The sequence below is a fragment of the Dipodomys spectabilis genome, unplaced genomic scaffold (genome assembly GCF_019054845.1).
Source record: "Dipodomys spectabilis isolate Male_0828 unplaced genomic scaffold, ASM1905484v1 ptg000017l, whole genome shotgun sequence".
NCBI classification, from domain to species: domain Eukaryota; kingdom Metazoa; phylum Chordata; class Mammalia; order Rodentia; family Heteromyidae; genus Dipodomys; species Dipodomys spectabilis.
In genome coordinates this window covers 4937546-4961965 of record NW_024870694.1, presented here as the reverse complement: position 1 = coordinate 4961965, position 24420 = coordinate 4937546, and the positions used below count along the sequence as shown (strand labels likewise).

The 24420-nt window shown below is 34.8% G+C and overlaps 1 protein-coding gene across 1 annotated transcript in view; it reads left to right on the top strand.

Annotated features, from left to right (window-relative positions):
• Gsk3b (glycogen synthase kinase 3 beta) overlaps positions 1–24420 on the top strand; it is a 142246-nt gene that overhangs the window by 84684 nt on the left and 33142 nt on the right. The window contains exons 5-8 of the mRNA XM_042667341.1: positions 59–189; positions 1645–1751; positions 6803–6900; positions 20548–20643. Of these exons, the coding sequence (XP_042523275.1) occupies positions 59–189; positions 1645–1751; positions 6803–6900; positions 20548–20643 (432 nt within the window). The remainder of the gene's footprint in view (positions 1–58; positions 190–1644; positions 1752–6802; positions 6901–20547; positions 20644–24420) is intronic.

The following is a 24420-nucleotide window of genomic DNA, read 5'->3' as shown; positions in this document are numbered from 1 at the left end:
TTTAATGATTCTAATTTGTTTGAAATAGAAATAATAAGTTTTTTTTTATATGTACCAGTTGTATATGTATCAGCTGTTCAGAAGTTTAGCCTATATCCATTCCTTTGGAATCTGCCATCGGGATATTAAACCACAAAACCTCTTGTTGGATCCTGATACAGCTGTCTTAAAACTCTGTGACTTTGGAAGGTAAGCTAGTTGATCTTCTATCCAATATTTCAAAAATGTAATTGTATAAACCTGATCAAAAGCTATAAGATTACAAAATCTTGTAGATATTAAATTAAAAAGTTACTATATGAAAAAAGGAAACATGAGTTGTGATGGTATGAATATGTTGTCTGTGTATATATGTTTATAAATGGTTCATTTCTGAGAGAATATACAATAATTCCAAAACATTGATGGCTTCTGGTAGGAGAAATTTAGGGAATATAGTATACTTGGGAAACTTAATTTTTATTGTATTTAATTATTGTCTAAATTTATATTATGTATATATACTCCTACCTTACCTGTAAGAAAAAGAAGATGGGTCCATCAAGTAGCATAAAACAGTGCTGCAAAGCTTTCAATATTTATTACTGTCTTATAGCAACTTTTTGATTATATATTGAATTAATTAAAATATATACTTTTAGCTGGACACCTAGCTAATCCTAGCTTTTCAGGAAGTTGAAGGGCAATACAAAGCCAGCTCTGGAAGAGAATTCCTTGATACTCCAACTAACCAGTAAAAAATCCAGACTAGAGTCATGGCTCAAATGTTAAAACATTAGCCAAACAAGCTCAAAGCCCTAGATTCAAATCCCAGTTTAGGGGGGAGGGACTTCTTTTTCTTTTTGAGCTGAGGTTTGAATCCATTACTTAGTGGTAGAATGCCTTATCACCAACCCAAAACTCTGCAATTTTGCTGAAAGCTGTTTTAATTTTCAAGTAGCCTAAAAACTGATTAGTTAGGATTGGATATATTCTGATCTATTGTCATGCTTTTTGGTAGAGAGAGATACCATTTTTCTAGTCTTCCATCTCTATATTTTAGAAGTTGAATTTAAAAAATAATATATCAGAAGAAAATAATCATTTGTCATCCTGTGACTTTTAATCTCTTTTTCCCTTAGGTGGTGACAATTGACAAATACTTTATTTAAAATTACTGTTCTAAGGCCAGTGGCCACTGGCCCATGCCTGTAATCCTAGCTCCTCTGGAGGTTGAGATTTGAGGATCATGGTTCAAATCCAGCCCAGGCAAGAAAGTCTGTGGGACTCTTATCTCCAGTAAACTACCAAAATGCCAGAAGTGGAGCTGTGGCTCAAGTGGTAGAGTACTAGCCTGAGCACAGAATCTTAGGGATAGTATCTAGGCCCTGAGTTTTGAAGCCCCAAGACTGGCACACCTGCATGTGTGCTCGTTTGCACACAAATACACACACAAAATTACTGTTCTATTTTTTTTCTCCAGAGTGGTATTATAAGATTATATATTTCTTTTTTTGAAGAGAGTTTCAACTCATAGTTTCTTTTTTATATTGTATAACTGGAATGATATGAAGTCTCCATAAACATTTGGTGTTGTGATAACAGTATAGGTTCCTTCAGTATATTAACTGAAAGGCTCTACTTTTTTTTTTTCTTCTCTATTAGTGCAAAGCAGCTGGTCCGAGGAGAACCCAATGTTTCATATATCTGTTCTCGGTACTATAGGGCACCAGAGTTGATCTTTGGAGCCACTGATTATACCTCTAGTATAGGTAAGTATCCACGCTGACTAGAATGCTTGTAATATTAGTCACATCATAAGTTTTGTTATTTATTGTTTTTATTGCTGTGTAAAGAATAGTGTCCTATAATAGAAATGTCCTTAAAGATAAAAAAAAGTGTAGAATTAATTTTTTTCACCTTTTTGGTTTAAGATGTTTTTGTGATTCCATTTTTAGGGGATTGTTTATTTATTTTAATGGAATTGTAAAACTAGTCTCTTATGGTCAGATAACACTTGTATACCTTAAAGGTTTCAAATACATCTAAAGTGGTTTAATTGAATTCTTTAAAAGAATTTTCTGAAAAACTCATTTTTGAGCTTAATTGCTATTAAAATATTTAATGTTATTTTCTTATACTAGTAATGAAATTTGATAGGAAGACAATATTTCTGAATTCCTACTTGCTGTCTGAATTGGTTATTTAATTTCAAGTCCACTTAAGTCATCAGTGGGTTTCAGCTAAACTCTGATTCTTTAGAAATCTTCATCTGAGATGTTTAGAAAGAATAAGAATAAGGAAAATAAGTTAATTCTTCTTTGACCTTTTTCCTCACATTTTAATGCAGTGGCTTAGAAAAAATAGAGTCCGTGATTAGCTGAATATAAATAGGATACTAAAAAATAAGGAGAAAGCTTAGGTTAGGTGTGCAGATAGAGACAAAAATTATTTTACTTATGTATTGTTTCTATAGAATTTTTAGTAAGAAATTTAGAAACAGAGTTGGGCACTGGTAGTTCACACTTGTAATCCTACCTACTCAGGAGACTTGAGATCTGAGGATCCTAGTTTGAAGCCAGTCTGGGCAGGAAAGTCTGTGAGACTCTCATCTCCAATTAACCATCAGAAAGGCAGAAGTGGAGCAGTAGCTCAAGTGATAGAGCACTAGCCTTAAGCAAAATAAAGCTCAGGCAGGGACAGCTCCCAGGCCTTGAGTTCAAGCCCTATGAATAATTTGGGGGTCATAAATAGAACTTGTGACAATTTTTACCTTTCTAATACAATTAAACCTTTTCTGATATGAATACTCACGTAAAAGAGCAATAAGCTAATGTATATTTTCTGTTGTGCCAAGAGATTTATGTCCCCATTTCTTTTCTCCTAACAGTGCAAGTATCAGACCACTAAATAAAAAATCATCTTTTTATCAAAGTAGGTTTGCCTTCTAAGACTTCTGGACATGTCCAGAATACTTAGGGCTCTTGGACTACATTTTGAGACCTGCTACATGGAGGAAAGTGTGATCTTTTTATAGGTGTGTTAGGTAAACCTTATTGCGACTATATTCTGTGGATTATGTTAATTGATGATGAATGCTACAAAGACTTTTGTCTGGAATCCATCTGGGTTTGACTTTCAGGTTTGTCTCTGCGGAACTATAAACTAGATTGTTACTTGTTAATAGTTCTGTTCCAGTGGCTATAGGCAGTAAATAAAATGTTAGTGAAAGTACTATGGAAATATAAGGAAACACTAAAGAAATGTAAGTATTCTTTTTGTGGTACTTATTAACTTGACTGTCCTCAAGTAAATTTTAACTCTTTGTCTTTGCAGATATCAGTAAATTTTCTAATTGATTGATATTTCACTCAAATGCATGATTTTGGTTATCTGTGTTACAAGATCCTGGGTCGGGTTTTGTCCTAGTCACCTAAAATACAGACAGTTTTGTTCTTCTAAAACAGTCATAGTATATCATCTGCTACTTTAAGGAATGTTTATATGAACTGTAGCCTTTTGTCTAGATTTGGTTTTTCTTTTGAGATTTAGGAAACTTACCTCTTGCGACTTTGTAAGATTTGTATACATACTTCGGGAAAGAAGTGGGGTTAGATGGATGAGTACATAGATGGATAGATATTGAGATTTGGAAGTATACTGATTTCTAAGTAGAATTTGAGATGTTTCAATAGTAATATTGGAAATAAAAGAGTCACTAATTCTGACTAGATACTGTTATGATTGTATCTACCAAAACTGAAACTCTCACTTTTATTAGAAGATGGTCTTAACTGAGCAGAATGAAACAAAAGACTTCCTTAGGACAACGAAAGAGTGTGTATAAGTTTTCAAAGACTGCTTGATTGGGACTTAAGAATGGGTTCCAGAGCTAGTGCTAGCCATGCTGCCCAGTAGCTTTACCTTTGGCAAGTCATTCGACTTTATTATGCCTTTATTTTCTTATCTGTCAAATTTCTTTGGCTAAATGGTCTCAAAATGCCTTTTGATCATGACTAAGACTTAAGTATGAAACAAAATACTATTTTAGCTTAACTCTCAACTAAATCTAGTGAGCCATTTGTTTTAGTTAAAGTTTTCTTCTGTTTGAAGAGGTTGATCATTTTGTCTTATGAAGTAAGAATAGAAGAGATCTTGTTACTTCTTAAAAAGTGAATAGCAAATACCTTGTTTGTAGTAATTTGAAGGCACTTAAATTCACTTAGTAAATCTTTGGATAGCTATTAGGTAATAGTATTCCTTGATGTTTCACTCCTTAATTATCTTCTACATTTGTAACTGAATCCTAAGAAAACATTTCTCATTGCTTTTTATGAGGCATAATTATTTACCTGCAACTTTCCTAACCTTTCTTCTGAGACGAAGTATTCTGTTTTACAAAAGAAAGGAATGGGTGCATATTTCTCATCTAATTAGCTGGGTAAGGAGATGTTTTAAAACTTGGATCAAAATATCAAGGAGTCTGGGATATAGGTCAGTAATAGTGTGTGGCACCACCAATATGGCCAAAAGAATAAAATCACATATTTGCACTTGACTATGAAAGTATAGTGTTGGTTTTACATGAAGTAAAATGTGCCTAGCAAAATTTTATATTTGCTTCAGTTAGCAAATTCCTAATATATCCAAGTAGAACTCTCAGTGTATGTTACAAAATAGATGTCTCAGTTATCATTACTTGGAACTGGACAAAATCAACTTGAATTTATTAAATGAGTTCTATGGCACTTTCTAGGTGAGTAGAAAGTAATCACAGATCCCTTGAGCCCAGGAGTTCATGACTGTCCATGGTATAGTAAGATAGGAAATCTCATTAAATAAAATAGGATTAGGGTTCAGGCTTTATCAATAGTAGTTTGCTTCACATGTACAAGGTCCTGAGTTCCACTTACCTGCACTATGTAGATAAGAAAAGAACACACAGAGAAGAAAAAAAGGCAAGAAAATAAGTAGTCACTGGAAAAGAGATTTCCAGTTCCTCTTAAGTAGTGATAGTGTTCCTTACCACATCAGATTCCTAATTATTGTTGTCTCCATGACATTCAGTGTTATTTCTTCCTGACTAGCAATGATTTATGTTCATTCCTCTAAAACACTTTAGTGTACATCCATACAAAATCCGGAAATCTCAGAAACCCGGGAACTAAACAGCAGTTTTTCCTAGCAAGAAGTCTTAATAGTGGGCTTTAACCAGAGTGACTGACAACTTATCTTTAGGTACATTTGAGAGAAAAAGAAAATGCTATTAAGGGTTACCTCCGGACAGTAGATAAAATCTGGAGTATTCTTGCTGTGGTCACACTTATAATCTTAGTTACTTAGGAAGTTGAGTTCTGAGGATCAAGGTTTTGTGGAGTTTTGTTTTGTTTTGTTTTGTTTGCCAGCCCTGGGGCTTGAAATCAGAGTCTGGGTACTATCCCTGAGCTGCTGCTGCTGCTGCTTCTTTTTTTAAATAAGTTTTTTATTGTGAGAATACTGTACAGAGGAGGGTTACAATTACATGAGCAAGGTAATGAGTACATTTCTTATCAAGCATTCTTGCCTCCTCCTTTGTTTTTCCCCTACCATCCCTGCCCTCCCATCTCCACAACTGCACCTCCCCCACACCAAAGTTGTAAAGTTCATTTTTTGACTTAGCATCTTATACATCTCATTGTTGCAATGGGTCCACCTGTATCCCTATTTAAACAATTTGGTTTTTTTCCTTCCCCTCCCCAAATTATACCATCAAATTCAGTGAAAACAGGGGTTATACAGTGTGGGAGGGACATATAAAGCAACAGAAAAAAATCACTAGAAAATAGCAAGAAAGATAAAACTACTTATGTCCTTATCTTGGAGTTCATTTTGCCTAACATAATCTTATCTGACCTTTTCTGCTTGTATCAGAGATATACTAGCACACTATGTTTATTGCAGCATTATTTACCATAGCTAAGATATGGAACCAACCTAGATACCCCTCAGTAGACAGAATGGATCAAGAAAATGTAGTATATATACACGCAATGGAATTCTATGCCTCCATCAGAAAGAATGACATTGCCCCATTTGTTAGGAAATGGAAAGAGTAAGCCAGGCCCCCCAAAAAACATAGGTCCCATGGTTTCCCTGAGCTTCTTTTGCTCAAGGTTAGCACTCTACCACTTGAGCTCCAGCGCCACGTCTGGCTTTTTCTGTGTATGTAGCACTGAGGAATTGAGCCCAAGGCTTCATGCATGTGAGGCAAGCACTCTACCACTAAGCCACATTCCCAGCCTTGAGGATCAAGGTTTAAAAACCAGCCTGATCAGAGAAGTCCATGAGACTCATTTCCAATAAACTACCCAGAAAAAGCTAAAAGTGGCTCAAGTGGTAGAATGCTAGCCATGAGTACAAAAAGGCTCAGGGACAGTACCCAGGCCCCAAGTTCAAGTCCCAAGACCAGCAAAAACAAAAACAAAACCCAGAATATTTTGGATAAATCAGGACATTTTGTTAAATTGTTTTTTAAATTTATCAGTAGACAAGATATTTACATTACATTTTGAGATTCCTATTTTCATTGAAAAATCATTATCTGAGGGCTGGGGGTATTGCTCAAGTGTAGATAATTTGCTTAGCAATCACAGGGGCCTAGGCTCAATTCCTAGTACTGAAAGGAGAGTTCATTATTTTTGTAACTTACAAATTACAGTATTTTTCCTCCTATTTTGGATTTTGTGTAGTGCTATTTTTATCTGTAAGTAAACTAGAAAATGTTTATGTATTTCAATTCATGCTACAGTGTTTTAATAAACTTTTTTTTTTCTTTTCTCATCAGATGTATGGTCTGCGGGCTGTGTATTGGCCGAGCTATTGCTAGGACAACCAATATTTCCAGGAGATAGTGGTGTGGATCAGTTGGTGGAAATAATCAAGGTGAGAATGGTTAAATAGAATTTTTTAATTGAAAATAATCTTGGTACTGTTTTAATAATATATCACCAACACAACACACATACACATGCTTGAGCATATGCACAAAAAAAAAAAATGGAGAAAGTGATCTAAGGTCAGTTAGCAAATTCAGCTGTAGAATAAGTAAAAGAATTTCTAGTCAGTGAGGCTCCATTGAGAATTTGAGTTTTTCATCTGTTGTATGTTCTGGGGGAGGAGAGATGAAATATACATACCTTATGCAGGAAGGGAATTATTATTTAAAATACTTAAAAACAGAATTAGAATATTAACTCATTAAAGTATATGTAAGCTGAATAAAAGCAGAAGGCATGTATGGTTTTGCTTATCATGTACTCTGCTAATAATCTGAAGCATATGATAGATGTTTGTATTTATTCAGTTTTATCAGTGTTTACTATATGTGAGAATGAATACCTCTATGTAAAAAAGTTTTTAATATTTGAGGTTTAAAGGACCCCTACCTTCCACACACAAACACAACTTTTAAAAACTCAAGTATCTATATTTAAACTACTACATGAATTAATTAAAGTTTCAGTTTGGTCAAAGTAACAGTATCAACTACTATTTGGGCCTTATTCGTAGTTTCTCCCATTTTTCATAAATTTATAAAATTAAAAAATCTTCTTCGTGGCCATGCAGACTCATCATCTCTGATGAAAAAGCTTTTCAGTTATATTCCTGACAGATGGTTTTCTGATATTTTCTTGAGCATTTCCAACTTTAGATTGCTACTTTGGGCTGCAGCCATTACATTTTTGGACAGCTTGATTTCAGTTATTATGTTGAACCCTAACTCCTCTGGTAATTAAAACCAGTTGAATACAAGTTATTTTATCTTTGTACTTTCTTTTGATCAAAGGTGGTTTTGCCAAATGTTATATACACATTTGGTTGAAAAGATCAGTGTAATCAGAGTTCTTTATGATCTATATAATTTTTTTACAGTTTGCAGCAGAGACCATTGTGGTAATCATCTTTTGTTTCATATTGAACCTTTAAGATTACTAACACTATTATGACTTAATTTCTGCACTATTCTCATATCTAAATTTGAACTCAGTGCCAGGGCCACTGTCCCTGAGCTGCTTTTTACTTAAGGCTAGCACTCTGCCACTTGAGCTATGACTTTACTTCAGCTTTTTGGTAGTTTATTAGAGATAAGAGTCTCAAGACTTTCTTGCCTGGGCTGGCTTTGAAACACAGTCCTCAGATTTCAGCCTCTTCAGTAGCATGGATTACACTGGCACATGGCTCAAAACAATCTTTTCATCTGTGTTATTGCAGCCATGTTAGTAAAGTGCATTTATCTATCATGCTTATCAGAAAGAAAAGAATCAGAGGGACTCACCTATTTTACTAATGGAGAGTAAAATTAGAAGGAAGGTAGAATAAAAATTTCTTTTCTTTTCAATGTTTTTAATAAACACTGCAATCCTGTGTTTTTACAATAACAGGAACTAGGAAGATAAGATGTTTTTGTCTTGTGCTAGAATCTTTTGTAAATAACCAAATAACAGTTTGAATAAAGCTAAAACCGTATTTGTAAGAAATGTTGATCAAAAAATTGTTCCTAATCTTTTAATTTGACTGATGGTTGTTTATGGTATAATTTAAAGAAAGAAATCAGTGAATTCTTAGCTCCTCAGTATTCTCCATTTTCAATATTGAGAAACTGTTGTCACTCATAAAAGCTATCACTGAAACCTTCCTTTTTCCCAGTCGTTAGGCTGAGCACTTTATTTATTACCACATTTAATCTTTATATTAACCTAGAAAATATTATTATTATTACCATTCCCACTACCATGTCTGGAGGAGGGGTACTAGAATTTGCTAAATTAATTAAACTGATACTTAGCTAAATTGAAATTCTATATTCGTGGAATTTTGTAGCTTTGGAGGAAGCAGCATGGTCCTTAATGTCAGGTTACTGTCCAGAACACATTTAATCATATCTGTTACTTACATGAGGTCTGCTATAAAAGTTTGCCACCACAAACTAAAGGGAACAACCTCTAAATGTTGTTTTGTTTTTTTGTGCTGGTCCTGGGGTTTCAACTCCTCAGGACTTAGTTTCTGTCACTAGTTTGTGTGTGTATGTGTTTGCACGCACATGCATGCATGTGTGCTCAGGATTAGCACTCTGCCACTTGAGCCACAACTCCACTTGTGGCTTTTTGGTTTTTAACTGGAGATAAGAGTCCCAGGGCTGGGAAGTTAGCTCAATGGTAGAGTGCTTGCTTCACATGCATGAGGCCCTGGGTTTCATTCCTCAGCACTAAATAAGCAGAAAAAAGCCGGAAGTGATGCTGTGGCTCAAGTGGTAGAGCATTAGCCTTGAGCTGAAGAGCTGAGGGACAGCACCCAGGCCCAGAGTTCGGCCCCCATGACCGAAGGGAAAAAAAAGTCTCCCATATTTTCCTGCTTGGACTGGCTTTAAACTGTGATCCTCAGCTCTACGCCTCCAAGATTAGAGGTATGAGTCACCTGCACCAGGCCTCTAAATGTTATTGTAATGAATAAAGATATAAAATTAGTTTGAGAGCTCTTTAGACTAGGTTTTTGTTAGTTGTTATTTGTAACCTAAAGCAGCCAAACCACTAAATCTGTAATGACCAATTTCTTTGATTTCTAGTATAATTTCTTTTCTACATTTTTGTTTAGCAAGTGTTTTAGATATTCAGTTATCTTTCCCTATACTGTTTGTTCAGCATCTATCTATTCTTTCTAGCAAACAATCTTCAGTCAGAAATCTAAGATACTAAATCAGAGTTAAATATATATAATTGTTTTTCTTAAGATTTTGATGGACCCATCATGTATTTCTGCTAGCATGTTGTGATACTTCTCATGCTGTACCATAGAACTTTTTGTGTTACTAACAGACTGAAGGAACCAATTACTAAATTATCTTCTTTGTCCTCTAAGAACATTTAAGTGCATCCCATTTACACATTGTGATATTTTGCTTGTAACATACATTGCTTATAATTTATAAACCAATACTTGCTGATTGCATAGATTGCTGCTTAATTCATTCTTCTACTATATAAATTTTCTGTGCTTATAAAACTGACTAGAGCCACAAATCTCCTACAAGTTCTTGGATTTGGGCTACTTAAATCTCCTTAACAGCAATAAATTCTTTGCTGCCTGTATGTGGAAAGTTTACATAGAATTTCAAATGAATCATGGCCTTTCCAGAGCTCCAGTAAATTAGTAAAGGAGGCTTTAAAAGTATTAATATAATGTAACAACTGTTCCCCTGCATTTTTACCTCAATATAATGTTTTCTGCAAACCAAAAAGATCAATCAGTTTTGACCTAATGCTATGAAATTTTACTGTGTCTACAGTAACCCAGCCGGTTGCTGGTGGCTCACACCTATAATCCTAGCTATTCAGGAGGCTGAGATCCAAGGATCGCTGTTCAAAACCAGCAGGAACGTCTGTGAGACTCTTATTATCTGCAATTAACCACTAGAAAACCAGAAGTGGCACTGTCACTCCAGTGGTATAGCTCTAGCCTTGAACTGAAGAGCTCAGGGAGAGCACCCAGGCCCAGAGTTCAAGCCCCACAACCAACAAAAAACAAAACAAAACAAAAATACAGTAACCCACACTTAATTAAATCTCTATATACTTGCTTGGTATGTGTGCAATGTGTCTCAGTTTAGCTTTTCCCTTGGAGATAATGGCATCCATTTGAAATCTTTTCCAAAGTATTAACTGAAAAAATTTTTACTGAATTGCCATTATACATTGTTTGTAAACATGTTTTCTATACAAAAGCATATTTCTCAACATTATTAACTTTAGTTGTTGTGATGGTTATATTTTATTTAGCACCTAAGTCATTTGTCCATGACACCCTTTATTACTTATCAAAGGCAAATTCTGCATAATTAGAAGGGGCTGTTTAGATTTTTTAAAAGCATACCGAGTTTTATGAGACAAGATTTTTAGTGTTTTATTGGTACGTAGGATATAACAAAAACATGAAGAAATACTGGGTTACTGTGAAACAATGACTAGATGTAGTAGTTTTCCAAAGAAGTAAAAACGGGCTATTCAGATGGCGAGGCTAAGAGAATCGCAGTTCAAGGATAGTCTGGACAAAAAAAGTTGATGAGACTCTCTCAAAACACAAGTGGGGCATGGTAGTTTATAATCCCAGCCTATTGGGAGGTGGAGGTAGGAGAATCCTGGTTCAAGTCATACTGGGTAAAAAAAAAATGTGAGGTCCTGAGTTCACTAGTCCTGTTCCTTTTTCCCCAAACTAAAAAGAGACAGGAATTGTCTTACGTGTACAAAACGTTTATGTCTCAAAAGTGAGTTGAGCTGGAGGCATAACTAAAATAATAGAGCCCCTGCTTTACAAGTGCCAGGCTCTTCAATCTCCAGTATCCTCCTGACATGAGAGAGAGAGAGATTTTTATTTATTTATTTATTTTTTGTTGTTGTTGTTGGAGCTTGAACTCTGGGCCTGGGCGCTGTCTGTCAACTCTTCAGCTCAAGGCTACAGTTATACCACTTGAGCCACAATGCCACTTCCAATTTTCTAGTGGTTAATTAGACAGACTTTCCTGCCTGGGCTGGTTCTGGACCATGATCCTCAGATTTCAGCCTCTTGAGTAGCTAGGATTACAGGTATGAGCCATTGGCGCCCAGCTAAAAGAGAATATTTTAAAAGTTGGAAATAGTGTTTGCTTTTGTTATTTTACCCAAGACCTTCAAACAGATACTTATCCTCTTTCTGTCTTATACTTTTTCATGGGCATACAGCTTTGGGTGAAATGATGATCGTCACCTCTCTGGAGGAAAGAAGAAAAGGCCCAAAACAATTAAGAAAATGTAGTAATGGTATGAATGTTGCCATACAGATTTGAGAAACAGAATCACATTTATGACATCTCAGTGGGGGAAAAATAGTATTTTCAACAAATGGTGCTTAGGCAACTGTATCCATATTGAGAAGTTAGACCCCATACTCCACACCATATTAAAAAAATTAATTTGTGGAGAAAACCGAGCCTTTATGCACTGTTGATGAGATGTAAATTAGTACAGACATTATGGAAACTGGAAGTTTCCCGAAGAAACTAAACATAAATATAGAGTATAACTCAGCAATCCTATACTCTGTGTGTGTGTGTGTGTGTGAGTGTGCGCGTGTGCGCGTGCATGCGTGTGTGTGTGTGTGTGTGTGTGTGTGTGTGTGTGTGTGTGTGTGTGTGTGCCAGCACTGGGACTTGAATTTTGTCTTTGGGCACTGTCCTTTAGCTTTTTTGCTCAAAATTTGTACCCTGCCACTAAGCCATAGTTCCATTTCTGCCTTTTTGGTGGTTAACTGGATATAAAAGTCTCACAGACTTTGCTATGTGTACTGCAATGTTCAGTTCTCAGCCTAAGTAGCTAGGATTATGGGCATGAGCCACTGGTGCTCAGCTTACTACTTCTATATCTTAAGGACTTGAAATCACCATGTAGAAGAGATATTTGTACACTTCGTTCATTGCAACGTTCTCTACAGTATGGAATCATTGGTGGATCTGTGGATGAAGAAAATAAGGCAAATGTGTGCATGGAATACTTACTATTCAGCCTTATAAAGAAGGGATTTTTGTTATTTGCAAAAATAGTAATAGTGAACCTGGCAGATCAAGAAATACGCTAAGTATAAAAAGAAAGCACTTTTCTCTGACATATGGTAATATAAAGTCATTGATTTCAGAGAAGCAAAGAATAGAATGCTGATTACCAGAGGCGAGAGGATAGGAATAGGAGACATGGGTAAAACTATATAAAATTGCAGTTAGAAATAAGTTGCAAGCGTTTAAGGTAATGGATAGGTTAATTATCTTGATTTAATCATTCTATACTGAATGCATATAAAAGTCACTACACCATAATTATATATGATTATAATTTGTCAATTAATTGAATTTTAAAAATGAACTCATAATGTAATACAGAAACCTAGATATAAAGGCCAAAACTATAAACTTGTTCAAAGGAAAGGCAACTAGGCAATAATTTCTCCTTTTTTATTACTGCAGTTTGGTTGTACAAAATAATGGCCTTCCATTATTACATTTTCATGAGTGTACACAGTATACTTGGATCATACTCACTTCCATTGCTTTTATATTCCCCTTTTCACTCCAATTGGTCCCTGTCCTTTTCCCAAATAGCTTTCCACTTTAATATCTTTTTAAAAAAATCTAGATAATACAAATGAGAGAAAACATGATATTTAACTGAATATGGGTTATTTCACTTGATAAGATGATCTTCAGTTCTATCATTTTTCCTGAAATGACATAATTTCTTTTTTTTCTTTTGTCAGTCCTGGGGCTTGAACTCAGGGCCTGAGCATTCTCCCTGGCCTGTTTTTGCTCAAGGCTAGCACTCTGTATCATTTCAGCCACAGCACTACTTCTGGCTTTTTCTGTTTATGGGGTACTGAGGAATCAAACCCAGGGCTTCATGCATGCTAGGCAAGCACTTTAGTTGATTGATAGGAATGCTAAATTTTAAGAATTATAAAATCATGAAAGATACTTAAGAAAAAATAAAAATAAAACAATCCTATGACTCAGAGCAACCATTCTTGTGTATTTATTGGAAAGAATGCAAGTCAGGATACTGTAATGACATGTGCACATCCATGTTCATTCCAACACTATTCACAATAACTAATTTATAGAAACAGCCCAGATATACATAATGGAATTCGATATATCTGAAAAAAATCAAATATATAGTCAAAATTACTATAGTATGGTATACACAGGAGTGAGACTCCATGTCTTTGAACAATTAATAGTTTAACAAAATCAGGAAACAGAAACTTGTCTTGATTGGGGGGTTGGAGTAAGAGCTTTTGGAGGGGGAAGATGAATAGAGAGTACTATGAGTGAACTCATAGTACTCAGTGTACATTCATGAAAATAGAAATGATGAGATTGTTGGGGAAAGGGCAGATGAAAGCAGGGAGAATGATAGAAGGAGTGACTGATTAAATGCATTGTACATGTATATTTATAATCATTGTATCTTCTTAATGAATTGTTTTTCTTAACATGTAGTGATGGTTTTTTATCCTAGTTTCTAACTAATTTTGTCTTAAAGTCTGCTTAGTGAGATGTACAGTTACTGCTGCTTACTGGTTTAGTTTGCTTGGAATATTGTTTTAAACCTTGCGCTTTGCATGTGTATGTGTATGTGTATGTCTCCCAATCAGATAACCGATAAACAGCAGGAGTTCTTGTTTTTAATCCATTCAGCCAGCCTTTTATTTTCCCATTGGAAAGTTAAGACTGTATATGGTTATTATTGAGAGGTGTGTACTTATTCCTCCCTTTTTCATCTTAGAGATTTGCTGGTTTACAGAGATAATATTTGAGTCTTTCTTACTTCTTATTTGTTCATCTGTTCTCAGTGAGATTTATGTTTTTCCCCACACTCTGGTGGTCTGTGTATCTGTTGTCTTCTGTGTGTTATGTCCTGGCTAAGTGCTCATCAATTGCTTTCATTTATATTTATCATGGAAGGTCTTTATCCTTTGATTTTAAAGGATAAACAACTTTGCCTGATGTAGTTGCCTTGGTTTGCAGCTATTTTGTTGCTGGGCTTGAACTGCATCAGTTCAAGCTCATCTGTCCTTTAAGGATTATGCTGAGAGATCTTTCCTTATTCTTAGGGTTTGTCTCTGTAGTTAAATTAGGCTTCTCTTCCAATTTTCAGTGTTCTTTCTTTGTCTTGTGCTCTTGACATTTTTGCTATAATAAAGCACAGATTCTCTTTTTGTCATATCTATTTAGGGATCATATCTATTTGGTGTTTTAGATAGGTTGTGAAACTCAGAAATAACAAAGTAAAGTATATAAATTGGAGTTCATGGAAATGTCATATTCTTATTTTATAAATGGCACCAGAAAGAAATTTCAAAGGCATAATATCAATCAATAGTAGTTTGATCAATATGAATTTAACCATTCTCTCCCTCTCTAAATAGTGTATAACTTCCCATTTTCAAGATTCAGCTCAAAGGTCATCTTTTCTCCCCTTTTGAGATTGGGGTTCACAATTACCCCAGGCTGCCCTGGAACTTACGCTGTAGCCTAGGCTAGTCTTAAACTCCTGCCATTTCTCAAATATGTATAGGATTTTACAATTCACCAAAAATAAAAATATAGACTAATTAAATAAATAAGCAAAACCATCTATGATAGTTCTTTTTTAAAGAAGAGAACCATATGATTAGTAAGCAAAGAAAAATGTGCTCAACATTATTAGTCATCAAGGAAAGGCAAATTGGAAGCATAATACTGCATTACCTTCACTGGAGAAAAATGAAAACATTAACTAGAGTTGATGGGATGTGGACAAATTGGAACATTCATACATTTGCTAGTGGATTTTAAATGGTATAATTTGACCCTTCCTCAAAAAACTAAACAGTGTGATTCCATATAAGTCAACTAGTCATTTCATGTGTTTGTATCCAGGAGAAACATGCTCACATAAAACTTGAACACAGACAAGACTAGTTGTACTAGTTATAGCTTACCAGATAGAGCAGTTGTCCATTTACTAATAAATGAGTAGGAAACTGATAGCATAAAACATCCCATTAGGCTATTTCATGTTACTAAATATCAAAATCTTTGGGCATAAAAGGTAGATTAGTACTCTTTTTGAACTGGGAAGAATGGAAATGTAAATGACTGTTTATGGGTGCAGAGCCTCATTTTAATAGATAGCAGTAAAATGCACACCTCTCTGAATAGACTCAAAACCACTGAATTATATCTTATAATTATCCCATAAGCCTCATGAAGTATATATTATAAGGTCATTGATGAAGAGAAAAAAAGCCAGACCTCAAATGGGAGCACTTATTGTTAAGATAGCTTTGCTTTTTTTCTGCCATATTTAAAGGAAGATTATAAACCCTTTATTTATACCTCCCCATCCCACCCAGAACATTAAGGGAAAAGAGGAGAAAACATGGTTTGTGGTGGTGGTAATGGTAGTAGAGGTATTTGGTTTGCTTTACTTTTTGTTCTATTCATTTTTTCTGGCTGGATGGGGTGACAAAAATGGGTGCAGAAATGGAGGGAAGAAGGATGAACAAATGCAGGCATGGGTACTCAATAGACTCTGGAAAAGGAACTGTGCAACTTGTGGGGAGGTACAGGAGGGGAAACTGGGGGAGAGCAAAGGAAGGGGTGACATTGTCCCAAAAGAAATGTACTCATTATCTGACTTAAGAAACGATAACCCCCTTTGTACAACACCTTAATCATAATAAAGTTATATTTTTAAGGAGGAGGGAAAGCCCAGTGTGTGAACTTGTCATCATCCCAGCACTCCAGGAGCACGAGAGGGAGAAATAGGATGAGGTTAATGCTAGCCTGGGCTACAGAGGAAGTTCCAGGGCAGCCTGGGGTAATAATGAGCCCCTATCTCAAAAGGGAGACAAGACAATTTTGAGCTGAATCTTGAAAATGGAAAGTTACACACTATTTAGAGAGGGAGAGAATGGTTAAATTCTTATTGATCCAGTTATATGTTAATTATGGTTGCAGTGTATGGTTAGGAAAGTATTACAGAATATGAGTTTGTTAGGAAGAAGTAAGGAGTTATGAACAGTATCCAGATCACATTAGTTTACAGGAGTTTGAAAGCCACTGCAGAATTTTAAGCAGAGGAGTAATATTTTTCTAATAAGGTTTCTTTTACTTCATTCTTGATTTATGTAGAGCTACCTGCACATATGGCTGTATTGCTGAAGTTTGGCGACCTCTGGTGTTGAGCTATAAAAACAGCATGTCTGTGAGGAAAACATATTGCAAGAGCTTTGATAAAAATTTCCTTTGGCCTTTTTTTTTTTCTTTGAAGACAGTTACTGTTGATTCACAGTTCCTGATTTTTTTTATTTTTCAGTGTCTGGATAATTTGTAACTAATGAAATGAAGAAAAATAATACTACCAAGAGATGTGGTTAGGATGAAGTACAGCTGAAATGATTGATTTATTAGAAAAAGATAAACAACATCTTCAAAGGGGTATGACAGACTGAGGCTTTGAATCTTTCTGCCACCTACTCCCATGGATTTCAGTTGTCCTGTGTCACAAATGAAATTTGTGACTATATAATTCAGCTAGAATAAATCATGTGGAAGAATAGTCTTAAATAAAATCAGCATCTCTCTCCTTCCAGAACTTTCCTTCTTTCCTTCATCATCCCAGTTCACTTTTGCCTCACACATTATCTCTGCTGATCTTTCTGTATGGATCTTTACTATTGTTGATTTATGTAGAGAAAACTGCTTAATGAAGGAATAAATGAGTTAAATAAGTGAATGACTTCAGAAGCTAAAAGAAAAAAAATTCTCAATTATATTGTATCTTTACTTACACAAGCATGCAGATTTTACATAAAATAATCTTGATTCTAGGGTTTGACTCAGACTTACAGTGCTGTATTTAAAATGGCATTTTAGGAAGGATAAATATTTGATTGGTTCTGTAAAGACAATACTATTTTTTGTTTTTTTGTTTTGTTTTGGTTTTTTTTTTTGTCGGTTGTGGGCCTGAACTCTGGGCCTGGGCATTGTCCCTCAGCTCTTCAGCTCAAGGTTAGCCCTCTACCACTTGAGCCACAGTGCCACTTCCGACTTTTTCTGTGTATGTGGTGCTGAAGAATCGAACCCAGGGCCTCATGCATGCAAGGCAAGCACTCTACCACTGAGCCACCTTCCCAGCCCAAGACAATACTATTTTTAAATCAAGTGAATTTGTAATTTATATGCAATAAAATATAGCCATTTCAAGTGTACTGTTTAATGAGTTTCAACAACATATATGCCTTTAAAATTGTCAAGAACATTTTTAGGACAAAACTATCATAAAATGTATATGAGACTACAAATGACCACAAATAGCCCAAGTAGTATTGAGCAAAAAGTAAAAAGCTCAAGATTCATACCTGACCTCAAAGCATATTGTAAACTGTGGTAACTGCCACTGGCATAAAATTCACACAGATCAGTGGAGCAGAATAGAGGGACCCAAAATAAACCAATACAACTGCAACTAACTGGTCTTTAAACAAAGGAATCAAAACATACTTTGGAGAGAGGAAAGTCTCCTTGAATAAATGGTGGTCTTTTCTTTTTTATTAACTTATTTAACTTAAAAACTTACACAGTTTTTTAAAACTTCTCTTTTTAATATTCTCTGTCACTCAAGTCCATATCTTTGATACTCATTTTCCCCTGCTTGCTTGTTACTTTTACAGCCTCCTAACTTTTATAGAGCATATACTTCCAAACGATTTTTCTAGTGTTTAGCCCTTTTCTAAATGATAAACCTAAAATCCACCAAGCTAGAGAACTCTTCCTGCTTTTTACCACATGGTTTGTTTCAATACTATTTTCTTTCCGGGTTTACTCTTTCATGACTAATAACTTAAACATTTTTTTTTCACAACTACTGAAATTGTAAAGGGATTAGTTGCCCTCTAACCAATTCAGCAAATCTAAATCTTCTGAGTTGCTATAGTCAATTAATTGTTGTCAATCATATTTAATTTTTCTGTAGTATAGAGCATCAGTTATTTCTCTTAACCAGCTATATATACTTCTCCATCCTACCCTCCACACCTAGGGAGGGATTACCAGGCTCTGGTAGTCCTGTTACATGTCCTGCTTCTTTAAGGTTAACTGTTTAACTTCCATATAAGAGAGAATATGTAATACTTGTTTTCTATATGGGCATATTTCACCTAAATTTATGTCCTCCCTGTTCACAAGTGTTTTCTCACAGTCTATGATATGCCTTTTCATTTTTTGAAAAGTATCTTTTGAAGAAGAAAGAACTTGAGATTTCAGTGAAGTTTTGAAAATTTTAATGGAATCTGGGTTATTAGAACAAACAACAATGACAAAAATGAGAACTTCACACTTTGCCCTGAATATTTATACAAATACCTATGGTAATTACTGATGGCTACTGACAACTGAGTGTTTCTGTGAAACTATACTGAGATTGTAAATAGTTTACTTTTTGAAAATAAATCTACTTTATTGTCTTTTTTTTTTCTTTTGGCCCAAGACTGAGACTCAAACTTGGTATCTGGCTCTTTTACTCATGGGCTAATGCTCTACCAACTGAGCTATGCCTGTAATTCCAATAAACTTAAATTTTAGGTCTTTTTGGTTATACAGATAAGTAACATGTGGCATATCTTGAAAGCGATTAGTATTTCTCTATGATATCCTTTTCCCTTCCCTCCCCTCTCTATTCAACACTGGTGCTGGGGCTTGAACTCAGGTCCTGGGCACTGTCTTTGAGCTCTTTTGCTCAAGGCTAACACTCTACCTCTTGAGCCATAGCTCCACTTCTGGTTTTCTGGTGGTTAACTGGAGATAAGAGTTTCATGCACTTTTCCTACCCAGGCAAGCTTTGAACCACAATCCTCAGATCTCAGCTTCCCAAGTAGTTAGGATTATAAACATGAGTTACTGGTACTTGATGTGTGATGTTTTTTTCTTACCTGTCTTGTGCTGCCAGGTGCAGTGCCTAGCACAGCTCTAGAAGCAATGAAGTGTTCAGTGTACTTATAGTTGTGCATTTATTAATACACTATATGTGAGCTCACTGTAGCAGGAAATTTCTTGTTTTTGTATTCTTCACAGATCACAATATAGTTCCTTGGAATATAAGAAACATCAAATTTTAGTGATTGAGTGAAATTAATAATATACTTGAGCTGGCCACTGGTAGCTTATGCCTATAATCCTAGCTGCTCAGTATGCTAAGATCTGAGGATTGTGGTTCAAAGCCAGCCCAGGCAGGAAAGTCTATGAGACTCTGATTGCCAATTAACTACAGAATTGGAGCTGTGGTTTAAATGGTAGAGCACTAGCCTTGCAAAACAAAAAAATAAAAACAACAACAACAAGAACTCAGGATAACTACTAATCACTGAGTTCAAGTTCCAGAACAAGAAAAAAAATAATGATGTACTTGAGTAATGTTGATGGTAAAGCTTTTGGCTTTACCTTGTTAACTGAGTAAAAGATACTGTTATTTCAGATCTCATCACTGCACATAAATTATTTCTAAAGAGAAAAGAAGCTGCCTGGTTTTTACTTAAAATTTTATTTATTAAGTGTTGAAGATGATTTCAGAATCTCATTTAATTTTTTTTTAAACTATCCCATGTGCTTTATATTCTAGACATTGTAAAGCCAGTTCGGGTATTACTTTTCTTACTTTTACAGCTACCCAGGCCAGTGTTCAAATACAGGAAATAGAGCTACAGTTACTTGAATATCTTCTAGTAATTTTTTTATGATTTCAGGGTTAACTTCATAATCGTAGAAGTCTGTCTAGGATAATGTAACATGGAATCTATAGTTTGTTACAAATAATGAGTATGCTTTTACAAAGTGGGCTTCATATAGTAATATGTAATTTATATAATTAAATTTGGAATTCCTTTTTTTCATATCCAGTGCATTAAAACTTAAAGACTCTTTGTAAGTATATTAAAAGGAATAGTGATAATATTCTTTTCTTTTTCTAGGTCCTAGGAACACCAACAAGGGAGCAAATTCGAGAAATGAATCCAAACTACACAGAATTCAAATTCCCTCAAATTAAGGCACATCCTTGGACAAAGGTGAGTTAAACTGAGTTTTAAAAGAAAGCATATTAATCAGTAGTTAACTAAAACTTGGGTTGTTTTTGTTTTGCTTGTTTTTTTTTTTACTGATTCTAAACTAGTTTGAAACCAGAAAGCTGCCTGAATATATAACTGCATGTTAGTTTTGTATGTAAAGACAGTTGAGTAGTTGTATTTCAAAGTTTTGTTGACAGTTTATAGTTTGTTCCTATTGACTTCCTGTCGACAGTGTCCACCCTGGACTTTCATTTCCAAGGTAAGAACACTGAACATATATTATTAAAATATTGGAGAAGAATAATTTTGACAACCTAAAATTCAGAAATTAACTTCTGTTTACATAGAGGTACATATTTCAATATTACATAACAAATTCTAATCTATATTTCATATGTGTTCAATATACTTTTAAATTATTAGAGTATATTACTGATCTTATAAGGTGTTATATGTTTTTTGTTTTGTTTTAAATTTATTTTCCTATTGATACTTTGGAAGCAGTATTAAAAAGCAGATGTAATCTGCTTTTTTTTTTTTCAATATACACATTGAAAGCAATTGGTAAGTTTACAGGATGTCAGTAGCTGTTGGAAAGGCCTAATCTTAACATTAGGTATAACCAATTCTTAAGAGTACAATTACTTATTTTTGATATGATTTTTTTCACTTTGATATTATTTGAAATTATTTTAAGAAATACTTTATTTTAAAGTTTTTTCACCTTAAATTGATAAGCAAGATTAGGTATGCAGAGAAAATGGTAGAATGTCTTAGGATTTGCTAATAGAATAAATCTACATTTACAAATTCAGAAGCTCTAAATCCTCATTTTACAAATTCAGAAGCTCTGGCCCCAGATAACAAGTGAATTATCCATGACTATATAGGTGGTTTGTACCAGAACTAGTATTAAGCTTGTATTCTTTTACGGTGTGTGCACGCACAGATGCACATATATGTGTTTGTTAATTATGGATATATTAAATTTAGTCATGTATCATGCACCATATATTTATATCATGTATTTGGGGATTAGAAATCATCTACTTTTTAGTTATGTGTTTCAAGCAGAGACTTTTTATATTTTAAAATGTCCACCTAACAGTTTGTTGTATATGTTTATAAATTAGTTGGTTATAGATCATTTATAAGATAAAGTAATTTAAAACTATAGATAAAATAATTTAAATTCCTTAGAATTAAAGTATGCCTGCTTCTCTGTCCCTCTTCCCTTCCTCTTTGCCTCTCTCAGTTGTGTTATGAGTCCAGTTACTTTTCTTAAAGTTCTCACAATCTCATTTCCTCCCTTACTGATTATTTCTTTCTTACTTGAAACAAAGAACTCCATTGTATTTTAGTGTCTCATAATATTTAGGCTCTATATTCTTTCACTGACCAAATAAGCCAAGATGATTAGCTCATCCATTTTACAATCTATGGTAAGCACTAAAGTACTGAATAGCTTGTCATAAAACATTCTTTTATTTTTGCCCCTAAAGTTTATTTTGATTCTGAGTCAGAAGATATTTAGGGGCTCTCACCGGCTCTAAATCCAAAGAATCTTAGATGACCTGTTTGGATTTAAGCATTGATTTGCTGTTTGAATCCATTAAGATTATTTCAAATTAAATAATTCTAATAAGTAAATTTTAGTGTACTATGATTCCAGCAAAGAGAGAAATAACAGATAATTCTGTGTATTGAATTAAAAAAAGAAATTATTCCATAATACTAACAGACTTCAGTAGGAACGGTGTGAGAGATTTTATTTTCTTTGTTTTATTTATTCATATTTTCTTTGATAATCATTTTATTGTTTGTTTGCTTGTGCTGGTACTGGGGTTTGAACTCTGGGCCTAAGCTCTATCTATTAGCTTTTTCTGCTGAAGGCTAATGCTCTACACTTGAGCCAAAGCACCACTGCTATTTTTAGCTTTTGTTGCTGCTATTGTTATTGCAGAGCTGAAGGCCAAACTCAGGGCCTTCCACTTAGCAAGCAAGCATTCTTCTACTGAGCTAAATCCCCAATCATGCTACTTCTGGATTTTTGTTTGTTAAGTGGTAATAACTTACTCTAACACCATTCTGCCCAGACTGGCATCAAATCAGGATCCTCGGATCTCATACAATTGATGCTGAAATTGAAATCTTATTTAACAGACCCATTTTCCTTTTAAAAAAAAAAATCAGCATAGTATGTGCCATATTCTACATTTTCCCCTCAATTATCCAGTGGAAGCATTAGCAAGAGCAAAGTGTGAAGAATTGTCTATTATGATTAAAATGCACCTTAACATACCTGGTGGGATGGCTTGCCTTTCTAATTCCAGCAACTTGGGATCACTGTTCAAGGGTGAATGTGAGACCCTAGCTGAAAAATAACTATGTCAAGAAAGGCTAGGGGCAAGGTTGAAGTCAGAGCATTTACTAAGCAAATGCAAGACCCTGAGTTCAAACCCTAGTAGAACCAAAATATAAAATGAGTAAAATGTAGCCAGCAGAACAGCTGTGGTAAATTTGTATACTTTAAATTTAACTTTGCTTTCTTGAATTTCCAATGTTTCTCTAATATCCCTTAGTACTTTTCAAACTTGAATAATTTGTGTAAGGCCCTTTTACTTAGATCTCCATTTCTATACCATGTGTTTAATAACAGCTCAGTTCTGATACTTTTTGTCTTTTAAAATTACTGTGAACCTTTCATTCATCTAGTCCTTTTCATAAGCTGGTTAGTCTTAACTTCATTCAAATGCATTATATAGTAAATAGATTTATGTTAATTTCTGATGAGTACACAAAATCAGATGGTGTGCAGAAATTCCATGGTTCTACTCTGTCAGCTAGATGATCAAAATTAGACTTGTGATGATTTTTTTTAAAAATACTAAAATAATACAAATTTATATTCCAAGAATGGCTCAGTCTGCTCTTCCTCTACCTCTTCCCCTTCCACTGACAGATGCTACCTTATGCTAGATAGCCAGGGGAATCATTTTTAAAACATATATGATGCTGGGCGCTGGTGGCTCACACCTGTAATCCTAGCTACTCAAGAGGCTGTTCAAACCAGCCTGGGCAGGAAAGTCCATGAGACTCTTATCTCCAATTAACCACCAGAAAACCAGAAGTAGCACTGTGGCTCAAGTGGTAGAGCACTCACCTTGAGCTGGAGAGCTGAGGTACAGCACCCAGATCCAGAGTTCAAGCCCCACAACCAACCAAAAAAGAAAAAAACAAACAAAAAAACAAGCAACAACAACAGCAGAACACATACATGATGTTGTTCTCTAGAAAGGACATCATCTTGCACTGGGGTCTAGCAAATAGGAGACTATCTTCCATCAGAGCCCACTTCAGTCCCATCCCCTGAAGCTATGGGCATGTGAACCCTGGTTTCCTACGCTGTAGTTTACAACTAGATCCCTGGAATACAGGCTTCTATTCTCAAATTTGGACAGAAATGAAGGTATTAAGAGGAAAAGAAAATCCTACTTCTCAGAAACAATGAGATAATAGAATACAGATGTATAGGAGAGCTAGAGGAAAACAAAAAACACTATAAACTACTTTGGATGGTGTATGGAAGCAATCTTGAGGCTTTAAAGATCCATTAAGTTGCCTTTGATTGTTACATAGTAGTCTTTAGTAAAGCACTTGAACTTTAAGTTGGAAAGGAAATTGATGCTAGTGTTTTGAAACAGACATGGTTCGTAGAGGTGAGATAATTGTTACATACTGTACTGAATTGTTATATACTGTACATTTCAAAGAATG